Source organism: Thunnus maccoyii, chromosome 17 (genome assembly GCF_910596095.1).
Source record: "Thunnus maccoyii chromosome 17, fThuMac1.1, whole genome shotgun sequence".
Classification (NCBI taxonomy): Eukaryota; Metazoa; Chordata; class Actinopteri; order Scombriformes; family Scombridae; genus Thunnus; species Thunnus maccoyii.
The window spans coordinates 14,655,661-14,680,638 of record NC_056549.1 but is presented as its reverse complement, the minus strand read 5'-3'; the positions used below and the strand labels follow the sequence as shown (position 1 = coordinate 14,680,638).

The 24,978-nt window shown below is 39.1% G+C and overlaps 1 protein-coding gene across 6 annotated transcripts; it reads right to left on the bottom strand.

Annotated features, from left to right (window-relative positions):
- Nucleotides 1–1,900: 1,900 nt before the first annotated feature.
- Nucleotides 1,901–24,551, bottom strand: LOC121882283 (cAMP-specific 3',5'-cyclic phosphodiesterase 7B-like). 6 transcript variants are annotated; one of them, XM_042390413.1, is made up of 14 exons: nt 24,462–24,551; nt 21,104–21,164; nt 11,063–11,174; nt 10,846–10,935; nt 9,465–9,628; nt 9,272–9,335; nt 8,965–9,060; nt 8,133–8,233; nt 7,013–7,144; nt 6,814–6,905; nt 6,573–6,717; nt 6,311–6,407; nt 5,641–5,721; nt 1,901–5,552 (listed from the first exon to the last, which is right to left on the bottom strand). In XM_042390413.1, exons 2-14 carry the CDS (start codon nt 21,125–21,127, stop codon nt 5,335–5,337), a joined length of 1,416 nt encoding a protein of 471 aa, XP_042246347.1. In that variant the 5' UTR covers nt 21,128–21,164; nt 24,462–24,551; the 3' UTR covers nt 1,901–5,334. The 6 variants fall into 6 exon arrangements, with proteins under 6 accessions (XP_042246347.1, XP_042246345.1, XP_042246346.1 ...); XM_042390411.1 differs by lacking the exon at nt 11,063–11,174 and adding an exon at nt 23,751–23,797 and having other exon boundaries at nt 24,229–24,529; XM_042390412.1 differs by lacking the exon at nt 24,462–24,551 and adding an exon at nt 24,229–24,317.
- Between the last annotated feature and the right edge of the window lie 427 nt (nt 24,552–24,978).

The following is a 24,978-nucleotide window of genomic DNA, read 5'->3' as shown; positions in this document are numbered from 1 at the left end:
AGGGAGTGGTTGGATGACTGTCATTTAGGGGGCAAAAGAGGGGGCTCTGTTTGCAGTGTCAATATTTACAGTGACACATGCTGGATGACTACTGACTGACTGAGGTGGATTGTGTGTGTGGGTGTGTGTGTAGAGAAAGAGAAAGAGACAGAATTATCAGTGTGAATGGATGTCATATGTCGCGCTTTGATGAAAAGATTCGAGGCTTCGGTTTTATCTTGTTTGGAGTGACCCTGTGTATCCTGAGCACTAGAGAAGTTTAGGTTGTAGCATTTGAAACGTGCCTCCACTAACTCTGCTCCCAACAAGATAAAGTTTAGAAAAGTCAACCACGACAGTGTAATGTGATTTAATAGGTGACCAATCACAAGCATAGCAGCATCTGTCACAATTTACAAGGCTCATTTGCATTGCAAACCAGAGACATGCAAATGAGGGAAACACAGGCTGTATCTGTATTACTTCTCTGCTCTCTACTATCTTTCACCCTATGTGTTTTCCCACTTCACCCTGTATTCAGTTTCTCTATTCTTCGACTTTTCTGTTAAGAAACTTCTCGTGTCATCATTGACACAGTGTAATTATGAGTATGCATGTTCTGCTTGGTACAGTGTCAGTGTACAGCTAAACTTAGGAACAAACTACCGGTGATGCAAAATAATATTCAGTATTTATTAAATGCATCCCTTCAAACTCATGTTGGTAGTGAAAAATTCAGAAGGGTAAGACTGCTGCCAGTAAAGCTCAGAGTAAAACTACAGTAGCTGCATCATATGTACAATATTATCATATATATATTATCATACTCAGCATAACTATAACACCAGGGCCAGTGTGTGTTCATGTAAAGTGCCTCGAGTGAATAATGTGGCCAGAGGTTCCTTTTTTTTTTTACACAAGTGACATGTTGTGGAACAGCTTTCTGCTGCATATCCAGTTTTTAAATATGAAAGGAGTTTATAGAAGTCCAGTTAGGACTTATTTATGGAACAGGGTAACAGATTTATAATGAAATCTGTAATGATACTGTTACTTTAGCTGTCATTGTTTTCTGATGTGAGTTATTTTTATTTCTTAAATTGTGATGATGTGTTTTTGAAATTCAGGATTGTATTGTTTAATTTTACATTGAATGTGTTTGTGTTTCTTTATGTTTTGTCTTTTAACATCTTGGGACCATATTGGAAATAAATGGTTTCACTTTAACATGCTACCCTTTTTTTTTCTTTTTTTTTTCTTATGTGTCTGTTTAATCCATTAAATCAATCAATCAATTCTCCTTTGAATTCTAAATCCCCATTAATCCTCCTCATCATTCATGTTCCTTTGTCAGACTTTTTGTTCAAACTTAACTTAACATTTCCCTCCCTCTTTTGTTCTGTATCAGATTCTGTGTTGTGTAAAATTTTAAACAGCAACTGCAACATTGTTTTGCGATTTAACAGTGTGACTCATTGGGCTTCATGTTCTCAGATTCTAGTGTTTGTCCTCCAAACCGCAACTCTAAGTTGTTTGATTTCAGCCTGTCTTTCTTCTTTCATTAAGGTCATCGTTTACATATGAGCTCATAGCCCCCAGCTATGCTTACATCACAGAAATACTCACGTTGATTCACAGTTTGACTATTGTATTTGTACTATAAACAAAAGCAGGAGGGAGAGGCACCCATAATGTGCCCCCTACTATGAGGAGCGAGGTCCTCTGTTATCCTGGTGTCTCCTGTTGTTTGTCTCGCATGCAAGCAGAGCAACTGACATGATTTTGTTGCCATCTAGTGGCCAATCACACTCATTTCATTACATTTTCTTGGAGAACAAAAAGACTTCTGTTGTTTGTGTCATGGCATAATGTCAAGTCAGTTTTAACACACACACAAAAGCAAGGGAATATCTATTACATCTGGTGTTAATTGAAAAACATTTATTTTATTGTTCACAGTGCTCAGAGGTTGGTTGTCAGAACAGAAACATACAGTCAAGACGTCAGATCCAAACACCCAAATACAGAGATTCAGATCAGACCAGTTAGTCTTGTTTGGATCACTTGGTAGACCATAGTGCAAACATTTGTAATATCTCAAACTCAATATTAGTTAGGGGTTGCTAACACCCTAAGTGTCCATCTTGTTGTATCCATATTGGATATAACAGGCTCAATTTGAAGAGTTTTATTTAAAGACGGTAAAATGCTAATTCTTACGCTGATAATTACTTTTCCTCCTAGCTAGTCTAGAAGCTGGATAAATAACTGAGATGTTAAGTTTTTCACATGCTGGATTGATTTAGAATCAAACTCGTCAGTCAAACCTTGATTCAGGTCGACTTGATTCAGGTAAAACAAATGAACAAATAATGGAAATACCAGCACTTAAACGTCTCTGGCAATGGACTGACTCTGACCTGTTCAGGTCAAACATGGAAAGATGGAAATTGTATTATTGGACAACATAGTAAAATCTGGGGTGGAAGTGCATCCAAGATTGAAAACAGTAACTTCAGTAAAACAGGAAGAAAACATATCACCACCTCAGTGCATGCAGTATGCAGAAAAACCCTTAATAGTTTACAGATAGGTTGGTATTTCTGCTAAATTTTGTTTATTGTCTGTCATTCCCTAAGATGTGTAATAACAGGTGTTTGTTAGAATCTCTTTATGACCATCAACTGATTTTATGCTTTCATAAAGATGATAATTATGGTGTATCTGGTATATGAAGCCCTCTGTCATGCACTTTTAATTGAAGGTGCACATATTTGTACTCGTTACTGGAATCAATATGGCTCAGTGACCCTGTATCAGTGCTGATTCTGAGAGGTACTGAAATACAAGGCAGCATATCTGCTATCTTATCGAGGTCTATACTGAGGCAGTAATGTGTCACCTGTACAAAGAATTAAATGTTTCCATTTTTAGGTAGCATAGAGTGATGTTTCACAAAATTCTGATTTCAAACACTTAACAGTTTTTGCACACATGATCAAGGCTTGTCCTTGGAGGGAGGTTTAAACAAAAAAAAGCTTTCTCAGCAACTTCCGGTACACAAAGAGGTGAGTAAGATTAAAAGAAATCTGTCGATAAAGTCTGACTTTACAAAGCTAATCTGTAAATCTCCATAACTGTAGCAACATCAAAAACAGTGACAACTTTAAATGATAGTATGGCTAGCTTTGAGAGTTGCAGCAAAGCCAATAGAGTGCTATAGTGAAGACATATGAATAATATACTGGATAATTTACCGTATATCTATAGATAGATATGAAAATGGCCGTTTTGTTACAACTTGGCCAGTGACTTAACTTTATTGCACTGCGCCTGATAGAAAAGGCTTACATCACAGCTCTAGTGTAACTTAAAAAAACAATTATAGAAATTCTTAACTATTTCTTTTTACAGTTTTTATGAACACAACTTTTCAATATGTGAGCTGTGATTATCTTACAGAATACATTGTAGAATATACTTTATATCGGCTGGGTTGTTAGAATCATAAAGCTCAGGTTATTTCTCTGTAGGTCAGGGAAGACATGGGGCCTGGGCCTCTGTTAGCACCATGTACACAACCTCAACATCATCCTTAGATGAGACAACCTTATCTATACATGTTAGGAGCAGAGTGGTAGAAAAATTAATGTTTTAGAGGTACAACTTATACTTGGACCAACTAGCATTTACAAATAATACTTATGCTTTGTTTTAGGTTAAATTAGCTCCATATAGATATGATAATAACAAAGTACCAGTTTAGATAATGATGACTGTACAGTATATATTCTGAATGATGAATTATGGTAATTTTGTGTTACTGACATCTAAAATATCCTGATACTAGAAACTGGATGTATTTGCAGTTACTAATTGGCCCAAGTCTGATCATGACATAAGATACAGTTCACACAGTGCCTGCAGCATCCAAAGAATATACAGAGGTGTAAAAAGAAGAAAATATAAAAGCCTTTGAGAGGTAAGAGAGCAGTGAGGCGATGTATCAGAACAGTACATTGGCACCTTGGCAATGCGAACCATTTTAACACCCAATTCTGATACTTGGTGAGAGATCAAACAGGAAACAGGCTGCACACGCACATGCTACAGTACAGTGTGTGCATGTGCGTGTGTGTTTAAGTATGCTGGTATGGCTGAAGGAAAACAGGCAGAAAACCGTTTGACGGCGTAAGAAAGTTTGTCCAGAAAGTGGTAAAACACCATTACAAAATGTGTTTCACAGACAGACCAAATTGCTGTTAAGGCTTTGTTGTATGTGAGCTTGTATAGTGAGGTTATCAGATAAATAAATGCACCCATTCAGTTGTTACAAAGGTAACACCATGTGTGAGGAGAGTTATATTTCTCGATATCGGTACCTAGTAAAAAGGTTAATACATTGCTGAGTTTTTGGCATGTCAATTGCTGAGGTTGTACATCACAGTATGTAAAGATTATACTGTTTATAACAGACTTTTTTTTTTTTTTTTTTTTTTAGACAAGAACGCAAACACTTTTAAAAAAATGGCTCTCATTTGTGTTCAAAAACATCCAGCTAACAGTTTTAAATCAGTGTTCAAGCGACTCAGCAACATCTAACTGTTGAGCTGAAGCCACTTTGTGTCAGTCATTAATTTTATCAGTCCGTCTTACAGCTTACACAATTAAAACAGAGTACATTTTACAGTTTACAGTACCTTGATGTACCAGCTTAGTGCTCAAGTTAAAAACGCACTTCAGTGAAAAGTAGACAAGTGAGACACTTGTATGAAATAGCATCCAACAGAAGAACAGCAAGCTGTACAAAAAGAGAAAAAGTGGAGAGAGCTTAACATGTATTCTTTAAAAGTTTAAAAAGCATAGTATAGTGGATATATTCATATATTCCTCTTATTCTCTCATATATTCTATGTCATCTTTTCCAGCACAGTCCAGCTGACTTGTATATATAATTTTGGCTTTTCTTTGTTGTTCTAGCAGCATAGTGCAAACACTGATTTATATTTGTCTTCATTGATCCATCTTCTGCCACTACTCCTGCAGATATCACAGACTTAAAGAGCAAGATTTTGTCAAATTGGCATTTATTTACTAAGATTATGCATCCATTTGCTCTTCCGTGCATCTCTCTCCTCCTTTTTTTTCCTGCAGTGCTACAATCTTCCACTCCAGCAGAGGGAGTCATTTCTCACCAAACCCAAACCAGACTCCCATCGAGCGCTCCCACTTTCAGAGCCTGTGAACAACCAGCTGTGGGATAAAACATGCTGGAGGACAAACTAGGAGGCAGATAAACACTCCTCTTCTCCATTTAGAAATGAAGATGAAACACCTCAAGAAGCAAGAGGAAGATTAAGGGATGTCTTCCCCCTCTCCACCTCCTCCCTTAGGCTCAGGCTCTTCAGCGTGGGGGTTTGTTTGAGTGTCTGAGGGCGTGTGTGCGAATCGTAGGCGGCTCCAACGCGCTTTGTTCTTGTGCAGGTGACCCATCACAGTCTGGCTGAGCAGGCTGGGCTCGGTGAAGCGGTGCCACTCCTCAAATAGAGGCTCCACAATGTACGAGATGAAACCTAAGACAGAGGAGCAGCTACTGTTAGGTATACACATAACAGATTATTTAGTTCCTGTGTTATGTGTCATGTGCACTCTAGTACTCACCTATCTGGATGGCTGGGACAGAGTCAGCCTGCTGGTTGCACAGCGGACTGATCTCCAAGTCAAACTTCCTCTCAAGGTCACCTGCCAGGTTAATAGCCAGTATTTAGAAAACAATAGCCACATGAGTAAACCAAAAAAAAAAAGCAAAAGGCATAACTAAAGATGTTTCTGACTCTCTTTAGATCAATCTTTATATTATTCTTTTTAAATATCTCAGTGGAAAACCAAGAAGAACACAGATGAGATGTGCAGTATGTAGATTTTTAATAACTACACACATTAATTTGCAGATTTTGTACTGTAAGCAAAGAAAATTGCCAGCCTCCATTGGTTAAATTTACTACATTCTTCACTTTACAATATATAACCTGCTCAGATTTTATGGGAAACCTTGCTGATGCTTTATAACACAATACAGAACGAGGGTGCAGTTGTTATGAATTCTGCCCATTTGCAACATGTGGTAATGGTGTTTGTGGTCTTACTTTTGAGTGACATTTGCCCTAAAAATACCTCCATGAAATCAAGGAAACCAATCATCTCCACTGTAAATCACATATGTCAGTGCTATTTGTGTTGAACATCAATTTGTCAAATCATGAATGCTTCAAAATGCTGCATGTCTCTGATGTTTGTGTCTTGTTTTCAATGAAGAGGACACACTACTCACCCTGCCTGTAGAATTCCTCACACACCCTCTCACTCCACTGCCTGCTCAGCTCCCAAACCCGACATGGGTTACAGACATCTGCACACTTGAGAGCAATCTGAAGGCAAGGAGGGAGATGCAAACATACTGTGTAGTTATACTAACTTTGTGGTTCAAATACAAGTTACCTGATAAAAGTTTATATCATAGTTAGAATATTTGACAGTGTATATACATGTAACTGCTTGAATATACTGTTCTTTAAAATGTTAAAGCTTGTTACCTGTAGCATAAAGTGCCTATGTGATGCGAGTTGAAGGTCCAGGTCCTGGTTGTCCAGATGTTCTCTGAAGGTCGACAGGAACTCGTTCTGTCTGCTGATGTCTGTAGCCAAGATGAGAGAGCCAAGCTGCTGCTCCATGTCCTGCCTGCAGTGTAGAGGTAGTGTTTATGTTATTAAAAAAAATAATATAATCGGATAATGACATATCTGATGGTATTCTCGTTATAATGTGTGTTCTTACGAAATATCAGCAGGTAGGTGGGACAACAGTCCTGACTCTCGCAGCATTCCCACAGTGGATCTCCAGTGGTGACTCTCAAGCACCGACATGTTCTGTAGAAGACGAACAACACACAGATATTTATTTAGCACTGACCCAGTTGCAGGTTTGACACACACACACACACACACACTGACACATGCAGCACAGCTGCGTGTACCTGGTAGAGGGATGCCAGGTGGTGTCTGGTCTTGATGAGGAAGGGCTGGTTGACTCCAGGGTGGTCCACGTCATGGGCAGCTGCTGCCATCAGTGCCAGGAACACATCCAGAGGGCTCAGCTGCTCTGCTAGCTACAACACATGAATGGTCAACAGGGCAACAGTTATCCTTACGTAGGAAGGACACTTGCACTCTATTCAAATAAAACTTAATTGCTAAGCTGTCCTTCAAAAGATTCTGAAGACATGTGGAGAATACCCTTAAATTATAGTGTTTATCCCATAGACTGTATAAGGTCTACATATAAAAGTGCTTGAAGTGCTTAAATTGAAGCTGAAAGTCAACATTTCAACCTCATAGTCCAATTGTTTTTCCTAACAAATCCACTGCTCTGGAGCGCTAAGCCAAAACCAACCCATCCTAATGCTTTCAGACCGTGCTGTACATTAGTAATCAGTCATTAGGATTCAGTTAAGTTCTGACTTTAAGTGAATTTACTCTTCAATTTAACTTACACAACTGTAGTTTGCATGTTTTAACGTCCCTTATGGAAAAGCTGCGATTAAAGTATAATAATTCACATAGATTTAGATCATTTTGGAAATGGAGTACATTTACCTCAGAATTTAAATGATTTAATATCTTGCATATTCAACTGAAGCACTCACTCAAAGTCATGGATCCTAATTTATAACAGACCCCAGTGTGTTTCAGAGGCTGGAGATAAATGATTAATTGTCGGTAAAGGACAAAATGGCATATTGATCAGAGAAGCGGCAGGCTTGACATCTTATATGAGTGTGATTGTTATCCAGAACACACCAGCATGTGTGCTGTATCGAATTCAATTTATTTGTCTAAGTGCTTTTAACAAAATAAGTGCATCACAAAGTGCTTGACGGAGCAACAAAGGGCACAAAAGCAATTACTGTATTAAGCGAAAGATGTGGAGACACTTAATCTGGTCAGAGGGCTTTGGGGATTTCTGCCGGCTGTGGAAGAATGTGTTGTCGAGTCAAAGTGAGCAGGAATTATCCCTCGGGGAGCAAAGCTAATAGAATATGTCAAGGAGAAGCTCAGGCCTAGTGAATCTCTGTAGTGTGCTTGTGTATGAATTACCTTGGGCTCCTTCAGGTAGCAGTACATGGCTTGAGTGACGTCAGCAGCATGAACGGCATTGTGATAGGGATTCTGGGAGTGGTAGTCCTCCTGCACCATGCCTGGAAAGACAGGAGACGAAGTCAAACCCCATTAAACTATCTCAACAGGGTCTTATTATGCTAAACTAATGATTATGAGATAATAATTCATGATTTCAAGAAGATTAAGTTTAAATTTAGATAGTCTCTGTCATCCAATGCCAAGTGGGAGAAAAACTGCATGAGGCTGTGGTTTTTTTGTGTGGAGAAAAAAGAAAAAACACAGGAGTATGTGCTCCTCGTTTCCATAACAACACACAGGTTTGTCGTATCTGATAGCACCACTAACCTTGTTATGGATACTGGATTAATATTCACTTACTACAACAACAATGTCTCCACAGTCACTTTATCCATATTTGTTGTTATTGTGGGTAACATAAACCCAGAGTCTCTTTTGTAAGGACTGATTGGCAGAGAAAAAGCAGTTGACGTCACTCTGGGCTTCCCTGAAAAGTTAAACCCTTCTCAGTTTTCGAGAGTATTCTGCCCCGCCAAAAAAGCCGCCAGGAAAAGTCTTACATGTGAACACACCAGTACTCCTGACCATTTAAACATTATTTAAAAAATATTGTACTGTATGTCTTTTCTGTAATTGGGGTATTTGGTGTGCATATAAATGTAAATAAGCTGTTTGGAAGATCTTCAAATGAAGCAGCAATGAACAATTATTACCGGATGCACTTTTACATCCCTTCTTGGTGGAAAACAACGCAGGACCCACCCACCCATGGGTGGAAATCAAATCTTACCCAGAAACCTGTGCAGTTTGACCATGTCCAGCTGGAAGTGGTGAACGAGACCGTAGACATTGAAGAGGTGGCACATCAGAGTCACAAGGCTGTTACCTAATACACACACACAAAATAATTCAAGAAAAGATATATATAGTGCAGAACTACATAAAAATGACACCATTTAGTACACAGTGTATGTAATTACTGCATTGTGATGGAAAGAAAAGCACAACTTTAAATAACTGATGGAATATGGGCGGGTGAGGGCCGTCAACATCTGTTAAATTTATAAAAATGTGAGCAATACAATAAATCATCTTACCATTTGTAAGACGATCGAAGAGGAAAATGTCAAAGTTCCATGTGCCCACTTTTGATAGCATATGCTGTAATGAAAAGACAAACAATTGTCAGAACTGAGATGTGATTCACACATGGCACATGTGTAATGCTGGGGATCCCTTCATCTCTGTGTGTTTGCATATGAGTGTGTGTGTGTGTGTGTGTGTCCTCACCGCAGCCTGGCCCAGGTAGTCATCGTCCAGTAGGTGTAGGGACTCGGGGGTGTGGGGCACCAACCCCCTCAGCAGCCTGGAGGCATGGCAGTATCTCTGGAAGCTCAGCAGGCGCTTCACCTTTCTCCTGGTGCCGGACTTTACCTCCCCCTGCTGGGCACTGGCTGAAATGACAAAGACAGAATTTACTTTACAGACAGAGCATGCAGAGTAGTTTTTACAACAGAGAGACAGAGTCAAGCAACAGATGAGCATCTGTTTCAAGTTTTGACATCTTCTGAATTGTATGACACAGCTCTAAAAATATACAGTATAGATTGTCAGCTCTGCTCCAGTACCCAGATTTTTGACCTTGAGCAATTAAGTGCACATCCACGCCTCATCAGGTAAGTAAAAAAATGTGTGTCCCATATTCGAAAAAGACTAAGTACACTTAACCCAAATTTAACACACAATTACCTTGATACTGCCTCTGAGCTGTATTCATCACAGTCTACAGCAGGGCTATTCAATTACAAATTCAATTGGGCCAGATATTAAAACCAGGAGATGAAGATGGGCCAGATAAATTTTAAACAAATGCAACTGAATGTAGAAAAATTATTTTTGGTCACATATCTGACCCAGGCACATCACAAAGTGCAGAAACAGAACAAAAAATGTTTGTCCACTAAAAGTTCTTGTTTTTGCCGCTGACAGGTTCAGATTGTTATTATAAGTGTCTGACAATTATTATTATTATTATTAGTGGTTTGCTAACAAAAATAATTCACAGAGGTTGAGGTAGGCAGTTACATGACCTGATCGATTCAGTGAAATCCAAAGGAATGCTGATGTTACGGTAAACAAACATTAGCCACACATCTATGTAGATTACAAAATGTGCAATTAATATGAATCTTCATCTTCATCTTATGGCTAAATTTCTTCTTTTGTTTGCTTTCCTGTCATTTCATGACACAGAAATATCATATGTCTTTTCTTTGATGTACAAAAATGCTTCTCTTAAATAATTATTTAATAGTTTTATTTCTTTTCCTATCCATCTATTTATGCAAGCAGCAGGTATATTTATCACCGGTATTCAGCAAATAATGTTGAATTATTATGCTGTGTGTATTACTGTATGACCATTTAAATGTATTTAAACTTTATTTTTTCTTCTATTTTGACATTTGGATTAACTTACATGTATATTTATTGACATCTTGGAAAAAGAAGACGAACTGAATACACATAACAGTCAGGTGGAAGGTTATATATTTTTTAATGTTCGAAAGTTTGAATGGAATATGGAATATGAGGAATTATACTATATTATACTATATAAATTTTTGTTTGGATATAGGAGTGCTATATGTAAATAGGTGAGGAGACCTACTTTTGAGGATGTGCAGGTCAATCAGCGGGTAGGAGCCTCTTCTCTCAGCCAGCAACACACCAGCATGACCAGTGTTCAGTCTGCCATCAGCTACAGAGACAGAGAAAGAAAGAAACGTGGGAAAAGGAGGGGGTGAAAAAAAAAGGAGAAAGATTGAACTTATGTTTGTCAGCATCAAGTGTAATAAAAAAAAAAAAAATCTATGAATCAAACTTTCCAGGAGGAAGAAGGTAGAGCGGTGGGGCACAGCAAGCGAGGTGTTGAGACCGAACGAAGTCGAGCAGCCAGCGGGGTGATAAGAGGACAACAGAGTGAAGTGTTCCCCGGTGCTGTGCAGTACATAGATGTTCAAGATAATCAGCCTCATAAAAGCAGATTTAGAATCGTTCTTAAATCAGCCCCCATGAAACAAGAGGATCTTTGACATTGCTGAATCACTAGGACATCATGCATCTGGTCCGAGTTTGCCCGAGGAGAATGGATTTCATGCCGTGCTGCAGCTGTTATGGTGCTTGTCTGAACACTCTTCATATGATGATGGAATCAGATTGGTGCTGGATTTGCTGCATACATTGTGTTCGTAGAATGTTTTTTCTTTCTTTTCTTCTTTCTTTGCTTTCTTGTAGTTTCACACTGATGCGGAGTGGTGCATCTCAAAGTGCAGGGACGAGTGTTAATAGTTCCTTATCTGTGTGCATTTTAAACAAGGCACAAACAGAATCTGTGAACTGTTCCACTACAAAACCAAAGTTTTCTATTTAAAATCCACAATCTAAACAACTGACACACATTTTCCAGTAAAGTAAAGTAAATAATGATTACTAATGTTTGAAGTGCCCATGTATTTCTGACATGTTGACAGTACTTTTGTTTTAACTAAAAGGATATCAAGCTTGTTTTGCCTATGAAATCTTTCCACAGGAAATGTCTGCAGAGTCTCAGAAGAAACCTTTGGGTTTTAATCGTTACTGTGTGAGCACCTACAGTATCAGATGGAGAGGGAACACAGCAGTATAATGGGTCCTTGAATACTGAATGCCGCCTCTCTTTAAAATGCGCAATTCACACACCCTGAGGCCAGTGACAATGACACAAAACAGAACTAGGTCCTAAGTAAGACACAGCACACATGCATGCATGTGAAATTTACACTTGAATAAACTAAAAACTATGGGAATACTGAATAATTTACAGATTAGATGTGAGTAACTGGAGCGTATTATGTCCCTGAGGTTGCTTATTCACATCACCTCTGTGACTCCTGCTTAAGAGATGTTAAAAGCAGCTAAACTACCTGCTTAATGGGGTTGACGTCACTGTGAGTCACTTTGGTTGCCAAATCTCGCCTTGCAAGTGTGGGTTGCCAAAGCGGCAGAGTTTGTAGATGTTGTGGTTTTGGTAAATGTGTGAGAGATGCGTAAGTTAGGCAGCTATAGATAAACCGTATGATGTGTTATCATCCGATAAACAAATATAAACTGTTTTGGTGGAAATGACTCAGCCTGTTAAAGTGAGGCAGAGGAGTCCTGCTGGCCTAGTTTGTGCAAGAAAAGGAGAAAAGGGGGAAAGCCTCTTTGCTTTTTTATCCTGCGTGTTGGCGGGCAAGGAGAGGAGGAAATACATCATCTGGAAAAAAAAAAAAACGCTGCGGTAACACTCAGATCACCCCCCTCCAATACATACAAACACACGCACATGCACACACACACACACACACACACACACACACACAACCCTCTGGCTCTCTTCCTTCACTCTACTTCTATTTAATGTGTCACTCCATCCTTCATTTCCTTACAGTCTGTCCTCCCCTACTTCTGGCTACTGTCTCCACATCCTCATCTCCCTCCATTACTACGCCCTCAACCTTCCCATCATCCTTCATTCCTGCCTGTTCAACAACAACACCCCCACTCCCCACCCCCCTCTCCCCCTCTCCCCATCTGATCCATCCTTTCGTCTCCCTCCCCGCCTCTCCTCTTTCCCCTTCTCTTCCTTTAACTCTCAGTGTGGTAAATAGGTCATTGTCTCCATGCAGCGCAGAATTGGGTCATGTAGGATGAAAACGTGAATCAGTTGGAAAGGGTGTTTTTAAGACACAGCAATGCACACATGCCTTGGCATGCATCCATGTATGAACACTCTCTGCACACGTAACACACACACACACACACACACAGAGACACACTTGCAAATGAGGTTAAATCCCTGATTCCAAATACAAAAACAAGATCACACACTTGGCAAACATCACCCACACGGCGCACTCATACGAGTCTGTTCACTTGGATTCACTGAGTCTGTGGGTGTTTATGGCACAAATTGTGCTTTGGGGCTGTTTTTCTTCTCAGAAAGCAACAGTCGGACACATCGCTGCCATATACAGATCCTACACTCCAATGCAAACACTTTGAAATACAAAGTGGCAGACGATGTTCCCTGCTGCCTGCAGCTGCTGCTGCTTTATCTGGATGTGTAGATACATACACCCACACAGCTGGCTGGAATCTCCAGACACTCACCGGCAGTGCTGCTGCTTTGCTTTTTCTGTGTATTTGCACTTAAAAGATTTTAAATAATAATGATCTGACAGTAACAGAGGCTAGATACAGAAAAGACAAGTGACATCCGACCAGGCTGACATACAGTATATTGTACATACGTAGGTGCTTGAATATTTTCAGTGACCAAAGATCTATGTTTTATATGTGTTCAGGTGCACCCCAAAATTTTCCTGCTTTATTTTTGCGTATCCTATCTTTCTCTCTGGACTCAAACAGATGGAAAAAAATTAAAGAACATCTCAACTTAAGGGAAATGTGGCTTCATATCTTCTTTTATGTATATGACCTTGGGATTATTATCCAATTAATCTCACTACAATGCTCTTGCACTTTAGAAAACCTTATAGACAGATGAACTGGATCACAAACTCTGTGAAATAACTCAAAAAATTCACGCTATCATGCACACTGTTGATCACACTTGTACTCACTTTATTAACCACATTAAGGTCATTCGACTGTCATCAGATACAATTCATTTTACTGGATTTTCATCAGGTAAAGTGAGTACAAATGATCAATAATGTGTGTAATTTAATTTTTTTGGTTCTTTTACATTATCTATTATATCTATACCTACCATATATTATTTTCTTGATTAATGGATTAAATCGTTTAGTCCATAAACACATCACAAAATAGTAAAAAAATGTCCATCACAATTTCACAAAGCCCAAGTTGACACATTTCAATGTTTTTTGTCTGGCTAATAGCCCAAATTCCAAATATATTCAGTTTAATATCATAGAAAACTAAAAAACCCAGCAGATTTTCACATGTGAAGAACTGGAGCCACTGAATGGCATTTTTGTTTAAAGAAATAGTTGCCCATTAACATTCTGTCGAATGACTGTAGGAGTGTTGTTTTTATTTCTAGCATGACTAATATTTAACATGCTGTATTTTACATGTTTGTTGTTGATCCAGAGAGCTCCACTACTCCACTGTTATATGACAAATGTCCAAATGTCAAGAAGGGGGACTGTGACATGCATACAAAAGATCAGAATTTGACAGTTTGATTTTAAGTGTAGATTTCTAGGTAAAATAACTACCTCTGAAACACTGTCAGTTGTACAATATCTAACTGAATCCATCTAAACCAATGAACCCTATAAAAAAATTTTGGTCTTCAGCCTTTCCAACTGCAAATGTCAGAATGACTCACTATCAACACAGACAAGTCATCTAACAGTGTCTCAACACTTTGTATACTGTGAAATCAAATATTGCGCAGATAGCCTTTCACCATCTGTAGAAAGTCATTAAATGAATGAGGTCATCACGATTCAAAAGGAAAGTCACAGGCGATGTGCAGCATACGTTCGTCCATTTCCACCTTGTGAGTCAGTACTTGCGCACAGGTAATTCCCCACAGCCTGAATCATCACTTCATCACAAGCAAGATTTACGTGTACATACTTCAATTTTTGTTATTACATGTTTACTGATTAATATGTTTTTCTGTAAAGAGGACAATATAAACTTTCTTTTTTTCTTAATCTTTATTCATGTATTATTTATCAATTTTGTCCATATGCTAATAGAGTCAAAGTCACAAAAGTTGCATTACTATGAAATCATAATCAAATTAAAACACTGTTAACATTTGACAGCTACAGTTCGTCTGTTACTTTGACTTTACCAACAAAATAATATTATATTAACATTATATCAGGTCAAAAACACCTCCCAGTGCAAATAATAAACAGGGTCATCATCCTATTCAATATCATTGTCATGTCACTGCTGTTCTAATTTCAAGTCAGCCTTTATCTTTTAAAGTAATTCACCCCAAACTGTCAACAAACAAGGTTACTTTGCGTCATCGCTGTTACGCTCCAGACAGACGGCCACAAGGTCAATTGATGGCATCACATCAGTGTCATCAGTACAGCTGCAGCTCAGCAGATGGTAACAAATCTTTCTTTAATGGACACTCTGGCTTTACAGCCCAAATCCCTCATTTCACTGTCTACTCTGTCTGGCTGTCTGCTCTGAACCTCGCCTCGACCCACGTCACTTACGAGCACAGACATACGGCCACAGGCGCGCTTGTCAAAGATAATCTGTCATTACACAAGCAACCACACACCCCCACTAACAGTTGTCAAAAATGGAAGCGCGCATCCAGGCGAGGAATCTAAATTCTCACATTAAAATGCCAAAATGGATCCAACAAGGTCAGACACCCTTATGTATAAAGTTGACCTGCCAGAAAACATGACTGCTAACATCATTACAAAGATAAATGCACAACAAATTATACACAGACCATTACACAGGTTAAATGTGAAGGAATGTACCCAATTTCCAAAACAAACAAAGTTCTAAAGTTTCATGAATAAATCATGGATGTGTTTTAATGATGCGCACACAAACAACATACATATGAAACATTAAAAATTCATCAGAAATCTGAATCCCACAAGCTTTATCATTCGTGTAACCATGTAATTTGTGTTACCTTCCAGATGTGCGCTCCTGTCCTCTGTGTCCTGCTTCACCTCCTCTACCTCCTCCTTCTCTGCTTCCACCCAAGCACTGGCCTGACTTCTCTCAGGCCCTTGGGGGCCTCCCCTGCGCGCCCTCCAGGCCGCCCTGAGCTGCCTAATGAGAGCCGGAAGCTCCAGGGCCAGCGACAGGCCACCACAGGTAACCGGCGGGGTCCTGAGTGGCCCCCAGACTGACGAGCTGGGAGCCTCATCTGGACAGACCCCAACGTCGACCCCAACACCAAGACCGGAATCCCGCAGCCTAAGATCTGGGCCCCAGAGCCCCTCCAGCACTGGCATTGTAACGCCACACAAAAACGGACTGATGACGGACAGGTGTAAGGAAAGGAAAGCTCAAAGTAAAGAGGGGGTAGAAATTAAGGAGGGGGAGAGAAAGAAGGATGATGATGGTGACAAAGAGCCCAGGAGATGAAAAGAGACAGCGACAGAAAGAGATAGTAACAAGTCTGGATGTAGGACAGAGGAATAAAGACTGCAGGGACAGACAGAATCAGCAGCAGGACAGAGAGGTTGAAAGCATACGGGTGCAGAATAATAAAACAGACAAAGCAAAAAATGAGGATGTGAAGCGGGGGAATGCCAGAAAAAAAAGAGGAGAGAATCTGTCTGTATCCCTCTCTCCCAGACTTGGCCACTCACAGTCTGCTCCCTCCTTCTGCCGCATTCTCTCTCCCACTACAGTCTTACTCGCGCCAACGTTGTTGTGGAGTCTTAAAGCCCCTCCTCTCCCCGCTCTCAGCTCGCTTACACACTCTCTCACCCTGCCTATATGCTGCTCACACGAACGAGAGACCAATAGGATTTGTGTGAACCACTGTGGAGCTCTGGGTTCACGGCCACGTCCTCTGTCTCATGGTCAGGTCAGTGGGGACAGGGACACAAACACAGGGTTACACTTTACCCGCAGGAATATCTACAACAAATAGTATTAATATTTGTGTCCATCAATAAGTCTAGCTGCATTTTTTATCTTCTTTCATTTGTTTACTTTAATTTAATCTGTCCATTATTTTTTAATTATTCAATTAATCGTTTCATGTCCAACAAAGAGTTCAAAACCCAAAGACGTCCCAGAAAAGCAGAAACCAGCAACTATTTGGCATTTTTAACAAGAAGTAATCAAATATCAAAATAGTGTCCAATCATTTTCTGGTGAATCAACTAATCACTTAATGGACTAATTGCTTCAGCACTAATTCTGCACACTATTTATTTCACCATTGAGCATACCGACTCTTTTACACAAACCCCTTGTTTCAAAATACACTGAAAATAACATAAGGTCTCCAACAAAACAGGACAATAAACTTATTCAGCTTGAAGGTAAAACGAAGTACATGAGTCACCCTTCATTAAGGCTTCACTGGCATAGAACCACTTCAGCAGGTTTATTCGATTTATTTGAATTCTCCTGTCCAGGCGACTAACCGGCCTTGGGTTTATGCACAAGTAGGATTTCTGATAAAGGCAAAAGAACAGGATTTGTTCAAAATGTTAAAGTGATGGAAGATGTTCAAAGTAATGTCAAAGGAAAACAGAGAATCATTAAACTCATAATGAGTAACTTTGTCCAGGACTCATCTAGATTAACCAGATTCATGCTTTCTGTCAATTCCATTTTACACTTCAAAGTCTGAATTTATCCTTTTCTTGTCTTTGTGTTCTGCATCTGAGTCTTGTAAGATGATTAACAGCCTGAACTGATCAATTTTAACTCCAATGAACTAAACAGGACTGCACATTCTTTTGGGACTGAAACCACTGTCTTCCTGTCATCATCCCTTGTAACATACACCCAAAGGCTGTTGGAAACGACACATTAACATGAATATAATGAAGTGAATGAACATTAATAAAACCTTTGTGTTCCCCTTTATATGCATGTAATCATGCAGGATGCAGCACTATAACCATTACATTTTTCCACTGAAATGTTCCTTTTAGAAACAGTCACATGCAGACAGAAGGACTGACACACACACACACACACACACACACACACACACACACACAGACAGGCACATAGCCTTGAACGTCTCATATCAGACGCAAGAAGCTGATTGCAAGAAATCATGAGACAAAGAGCGTTAAGATAGCAGAGTGATTCAGTGAAAATGCAACGTGGCTATGTACCCAATGTAATGCTGTGTTTTTTGTAGCTGTGACTGGCCACTGGTATTGTAGTGTAAAGTCTTGTGTGTTGATAAAATGTAGCATATCCCCTTCTTGGTACTCAACACAAAAAGTCTAAAATCCAGCACCAAGAATTTGATTTATTCAAATTTTTCCATAGTTCCTAAATCTATCAGCCATGAGAATGAGTGTGTCAGTGATAATGTCAAGGAAGCTATCATTTCTCATGTTGCCACTGGCCAAAAATCGAAACCCCCCGTGTTTCCTCAATTTAATGGTTTTAATGTGTAGCAGCAGCAGTAGGAAATGTTCTGTTTGCATATAGCTGGTGATTTTTCTTAATGTCAACAAATCTAATGTGCAGAGCCAAACCAAAAATGAACTCATCCTACTTATAAGTATTGTGTGTGTATCCAAAGATATAGCTTATTCCTCTGTGCCATAGATCTCTGTTGTTGTCCAAAAACTATTAAAAACATGTCAGTGAGTCACAACGCTGCACTGGGTGACAGGTTCCTTTTCTCCAAAGAGTTTGGGCTCAATAGTTTATTTAAAAACTGCTCAGTCTCCACAGAGTAGTTCCTTTTAAAGGCAGACACCACTGCACATGCATAGGAATGCAATTACGTTTATCAGGGCTTCGCTAGCTTTTTATGCTATAGATCACAACAAAAACAACACAAAGGTATTACATTGTACATCTCAGCACAACACTGGGGCTCATTGATATGTTTTTAATAGAATTTGGATAACAAAGGAGGTCTGTGGCACATAGGAATAAGATATATCAGACTTTGGATGCACACACAAGATGCACACACAGTACTTGCAAGTAAGAACAATTCATGTTGGTTTGGCTCTGCATATGAGATTTGTTGATAATAAGAAATATATAGAAAATCACCAACCTTTAATATACAGCTCTGATACAGTGTTAGGAAACTGTACAGTGAACAGTATGTCTGATATCAATGAGATATATTTACAAACTTACATAACACTGGCATGCATAGTTTCCTGTAAATCCCTTCTGCATAGTTAAGGCAATTTGAATCCAGCATGGGAATGGAGGCCCCTGCCACTAACAATGACTACTACTATGCTACTATATAGAGAACCAATTACTGAATGTAAATACATTAGACTTTTTTTTTTTTTTTTTTAAACTATTGCTGAAAAAACCAACCACAAACATTTCAAAAACAGGGTCTGATTTCATGAAAATCTTGAGGATTTTAACTTTAATAGATAGACAAGCTACATAAGAATAACTGGAAACAAAAAGAGCTCAGATATCTGTGTGGGAATGTGTGAAAAGAGGATATGTGACAGAAAGTAAGAAGCAGTGATAGTAGCACAGAATGAGAGAGAGAAAGATAGCAGAGAGATGGCGAGGTCAGTGGGAGTCTTGAAAAGTAAACACTTGGGAGTTGGGAGTCAGCCAGTGGACTGCTGGCTCCAAAAGATCCCCACTCTTCCTCTCACACACACACACACACACACACACACTCACTGAGATTTTTTTTTTTGCTCTGGTAATTTACACTCCGTCATACCTTTAAAAAAAAAAAAAAAAAAAAAAAAAAAAAATCATATGTTTAAGTTTGCTTCATACTTGTATTCAACTAAGCACTGTTTCAGGAAGCTTTTAAAGGGGACCTATTATGCTCATTTCCAGTTCTATATATTTAATCTGGGACTCCACTAGAGTAGCTTTGCATGATTCACAGCTCAAAAATCTCCTTATTTATATTATACTGGCCCTTTATGCAGCCCCTCAGTGCAGCCTCTGTCTCTTAACAGGCAGTCTTAGCTCCTGTCTCTTTAAGACCCCCCCTCCTGATGAGCCCACTCTGTTCTGACTGACCAGCTTTCTGAAAGTCTGCCAAGGGACAGCCGTATCAGAGTTACTGCTGATGCAAATCCAACATTTCCTGCTTTACTGCTTCATATACATTAAAAGCCTTTACATGACTAAATAATGGAGACTTATTATTGTGAAGAATTTACAGGAAGTGAAATGTGTTCCTCCACTGAATTAGCAGAGCTTCATTAGCAGTGCTAAAAACCGGTCGACACAAGAAGATATGGACATATCAGTTAGAAATAATGCAGGGCGGAATAGTACAAGCAGAAACAGCCACAGTGATGATAAGGTCTGATGAAGAGCTGCGGATGACCAGCACACCTCCAACAGGTAAACATCTCATTTTATTTTGCCCTGCTGTGTAATGGAAAAAACACTCACAGCATGCCAGCTTGACTTGAGTCATGACTACCCCCAAAACAATAGAACAACACCATAATGTTAGTCAAGTAGAGCAGTGAATTCGTGCACTGTGTAGAGCAGATGACCATATAAAGAAATCTGTCACAAGCTGACATCAGCTTGGGCTGAAAGTAGAAGAAAACGTTGGAAACCGAGCATTCAGGGCAATCTGAAGCCAGTGCTTTTTGCTCACAGGGATTACTTCTACATACGTTTACCTCATTATTTTACACTTTGGCCACCTTTAATATGAACATCTGACATTGTCACATGACTGAAAATAAGGAAAAACATAATAGATCCCCTTTAAACGACTTTGACATAAATATGGAAAAAAAAAACTGCCTGGGCTACATTTCAAAGTCTGAAACTTCAAGGTCTGAGACTGTAGTTATGAAAAACAGCTACATTTTACTGTCTCCAGTCCAAACGCTAAAAAAAAAAAAAGAAAAAAAGACTGGAGTTAAAGTTTATATTGTTAGAATTCAACATTCCCAGGCTTTTCTTTGAGAACTTGAGAGTCAGTTTGACTCCTGACTTCTGAGTTATGAAAGCTATTGAACACCACTGTCATTCAACTGACCGATGCAGAGTTTAAACAGAGATAGTAGAAACTTGCTTCTGTGTTTGACATAGATGTTACAGTAGGCCAAAGGTTAGTGATACACTGACGCACTCTAATCAAATATTAGGAAACTTTCTGCACCACCAATTTGCAGTTGACTACAAATATTAACCTTTTTCACTGAAGTATTCAGGTCAGTTAGCATTCTTACCCAGCATGCGAACTTGTGTGGCATTCTGCTCCGACCTTTTAAATGCAACTGCTCCACACCTCTGTGAGAGAAAGAGGGAGAGAGAGAGGCTAAGATTATTATTACAAACACCCAAAAATACACTATCAAAGAGCATCAATGAACATTGCTAATAAATAGAAACTGATCTGCTTCAATACTATAAATCTAAAGCTTTAACTTACATAAATTCAATATTTAAGTCAGAGTAATTCATTGCTTCATCTGCCAATTTAATATTTATTGTTTTACAGATGGAGCTTTTAGTTATTTCCTCAACTGTACAGTCTATAGCATTTGACAAATAATCATCCATCCATATATATATCATACTATATGTGTAAACAAAGCCTTGCATTTATTCCACTGCATGGAATAAATCCACTCACCAGTTAAAGTGATTTTTCATGACTTAAGTTTGCTCATCTCATCCTGTTCTGTTTGGTTCCACATCAAAAACTGAATCATGATTTTGGAATTGGATTAAACAGCATCTGTTTAAAGACTATTCATCATCTGAGTGAGTGACAGAGTGTAGGTGCATTAAGCGACAGTGGCATCTGCTGTTCCAGTAGCAACATGTCTGCGTGTTGGCCAACATCACTGAGAAAGTGGGTCAGACAGCACACTGGCATTAACTGGCAATGATTTGCACCATAATCACATGCTTCCACATGGTTGGTACCCATGGTCAGGAGTTGTAAGGCATCTTTTTTTAGCCATTTTCTCTCAAAGGTGTGTTTGTATGAAGTTAAGTAACATGTTTTTTTTCTTTTTTGCGGGTGGTTTTAATCAAATACTGGTAACAAACATAATAGACAAAATTCACTGATTTGTAGATTAAGTCAATATTATTTTAATGGTAAATCATCACTAAAAGCTAGTGAAACCAGTTAAGGACCATAGTAACTGTGAATTAATATCAAGCCTCAATTTATGAATCAGTGTGTTGGCTCCAAAGCAACTGTAAAGTAATGACAGTCAAACACTTTCCATCAACAGCTCAGTCATTTTTGGATCAACATCAACAATGCCTCATACCTCTTTTTTCATTTTATGTTAGCATTAGTTTTCAGATCACTCCAATCTTTTCCTGATAAATTTGGTTTACGGTAATCCAGTGATGTTCCCTGACCTCAGATCAGTTCCTGAGCCTAATTACAACCCAGTGCCCTGTGTTGCAATTCAGACAGACTCAGCTCTGTACATTTCCTAAATGAGGTCAGCTATTTATAATAGCTAGTAATGGCTAAAACAGTTATAATGGGTCAACATCTGCGGGCATAGTAGAGAAGCGTGAGAGTGGACTAAGTGCACTAAGTAGCGCTGGTTTAGAGGAACATGAAGGCAAAGACACACACATACACGTTTGAAAGAAACCAGGTATCCTAGCTGACCTAATAGATGTAAAGCAAACCATCTGTTATCTGTTACTGTTCAATGTTACCCCTCTGGAGAAAGATAGTCATAAAAGAGTACCTTGTCTAGGGGGATTTACATCTAAATCATCACACTGTTTACTGGCAGGCAGGAAACGGGTGGATGGAGACAAACCAGAGGCAATGACTGTTCACTCATCCAGCCCACAAGGTTATGGCATGTGTACAGGATGCTCTCTGTCAAATTTTTTCCTATGCTAACGTCATAATTCACCTCAACTGGACAGCTCTCTACTCAAAGTCTCTCTGTCTCTCTCACTTTGCGCTAGCTGCAGTCAAATTGTTAAGATATGAGCTGGGCAACAGATAGATTTGGAAATGGTTTTAAAAGTTTGTGATTTACAATATTTTTTACATATAAAATGCTGCTGTGCAGACATTGATGAATGCAGTGAGTAAATTTAATCAGAACAGCTGAAGGAAATGTGTGTGTAGCCAAAACAAGCGCAATGTTTGTATGGTCAACTTCTGCTGAATATAGTACATATAGTACACTGCAGCTGCACATTCTTGATGTGATACATACTGTATGTTCTGTGCAATAATATTTATTTATTTGCACACAAAAATACAAGAAATGTGCTAAGGAGAAGCGGGATGTTGGAGGGACTGTAAAAAGTCCCCTTTACCAAAGAAAAGATTAACAAATAAGACACAGAATAGCTTTTAGAGGGCAAAACAGCCTAAGGTGTGAAGAAAAACATGGCAGAATATCGTTTGTCAAGTAACAAGTCAGTGCTTATTTAAAATATTGATAGTAGACAATTAAGAGCAAGTACTGCGAACAGTAGACAATAAGCAAGTGATGAGGACTGAGTATCTCCATGGCAACTGCGCAAACTCTATCCACTGCGGAAAACCATGAGATGTGTTTGAGAGCTCCGAAAAAGCAAATCTTGTGTTAATAATTTTTTGTTCTGTCTACTGTTTCGGAAGTCAATAACTAACTTCAACATTCAAATGTTGATGTCAAAATTTGTTTTACACAGGACAGTTTATCTACACTTAATTTATCTACAAATAATAACAATAACAAACTGTTCAACCAAGTTTTTGAACAACACTTTACATTGAAATCCTGTGGAGACAGTACATATCAATATATCTGCATTCATCTCAACACATACTGTATACTACAGCATTTAGCCAAACACAAACTGTGATGTATCATATCTTCCTCCACTGCACACCTGCCTCCTATCGTCATGTGCCTCATCTAGGCTGCAGTTTGACTTTTCTGTAAAACATCATTGAATAGGTGTGACACAATGCAAGAATACATAAGGCCTGCTGTAGCCTATCAGCTTATAGAATGAATTAGTCGTCTTCACTAAAAAAAAACTGTTCACTTTGCATAAATATCTAAGGTCTAACTTACTACTTACAGACAAAATATTTTTAAAACCCCTGTAAGAATAGCCTACAATATCAAAAATATAGGAATTCATCACCGTCACATAGCACACCCAAGGTAGACTACGACACAATGATTATAAACTGACTTTTAAGCACCAAATACACTGTAAGTTCTGACAGAAACATTATATTCAAAGTTATTTTTCATTAGAGCCACCAGGCCTTAACAAAAACAACTGTGTGTGTACGAGCCTGTGTGTCTGTTCGGGAAGCTGCCGGCAGGTAAAGCTGTAAAAGTCACGGTCTACATACCTCGACCATTAAACAGGACATTTAACCATCGTGGCAGCTCGAGGACAACAAGTGAATGCGACGGAAGCAGGCGCGTGCGGAGTGTTTTCATATCACGGGAAGCGCGCGACTGAACCGCATACAGCAGGACGAAAAGGTGACTGCGCCCAGGCTGACACCTGTTCAAAAAAAAACCTAACTCTCAACCTAACTCTCTCTTTCTATTTCATCCTTCTCCCGCGACTGTGTCTGACCTTAGTCGCCCTATGAGGACAGTGTCAGCTTTTTAAAGGGCAAGGTGAAGTTGCCGTTTCCCACTCTCCGCGCCTGTCCGCGTGCCGGATGTGAGCAGCTGAGAGCGGAGAGGGGAGGGGCTGATTGTAGCATCACAGAGGCGGGAGTTGTAAAGAGTGGACCAATCAGGACCCGGATAGGATCTGCGATTTGACTATGTTGAGTACAATTGTTGATCCTCAATTAAAATCGAGATTAAATGTTAAATGATTTTTAAACCCTTTTAGATGACATCCCCAGTCATATTGTGCACCTGTTTAACAATATATGCCAAAAAAAAAAAAAAAAAAATCCATTTCTTTGTATTCTTATATCAAAAGCCAATCATGTTTTCTTCCTGTAAAACAACATATGATGTGTATTTATGTAGACTTGAACCAACCAATTTCAACCAATATCATCTTCAACTTTTAGGCACAGAGCTAAGATTCATTATGACACCCACTTTTCAAATCAAATTCCTCCCAACGTTATGTC

Bases quoted from the DNA above. Each gene is read 5' to 3' on its own strand.
- LOC121882283 (XM_042390410.1), bottom strand. From the start codon at position 16,204: ATGCCAGTGCTGGAGGGGCTCTGGGGCCCAGATCTTAGGCTGCGGGAT. The intron at 9,629-10,845 runs GTAGGTCTCCTC...TTGTCATTTCAG, and splicing joins TGACCTGCACATCCTCAAAA to CCAGTGCCCAGCAGGGGGAG. The intron at 6,408-6,572 runs GTAACAAGCTTT...CCTTGCCTTCAG, and splicing joins ATAGGCACTTTATGCTACAG to ATTGCTCTCAAGTGTGCAGA.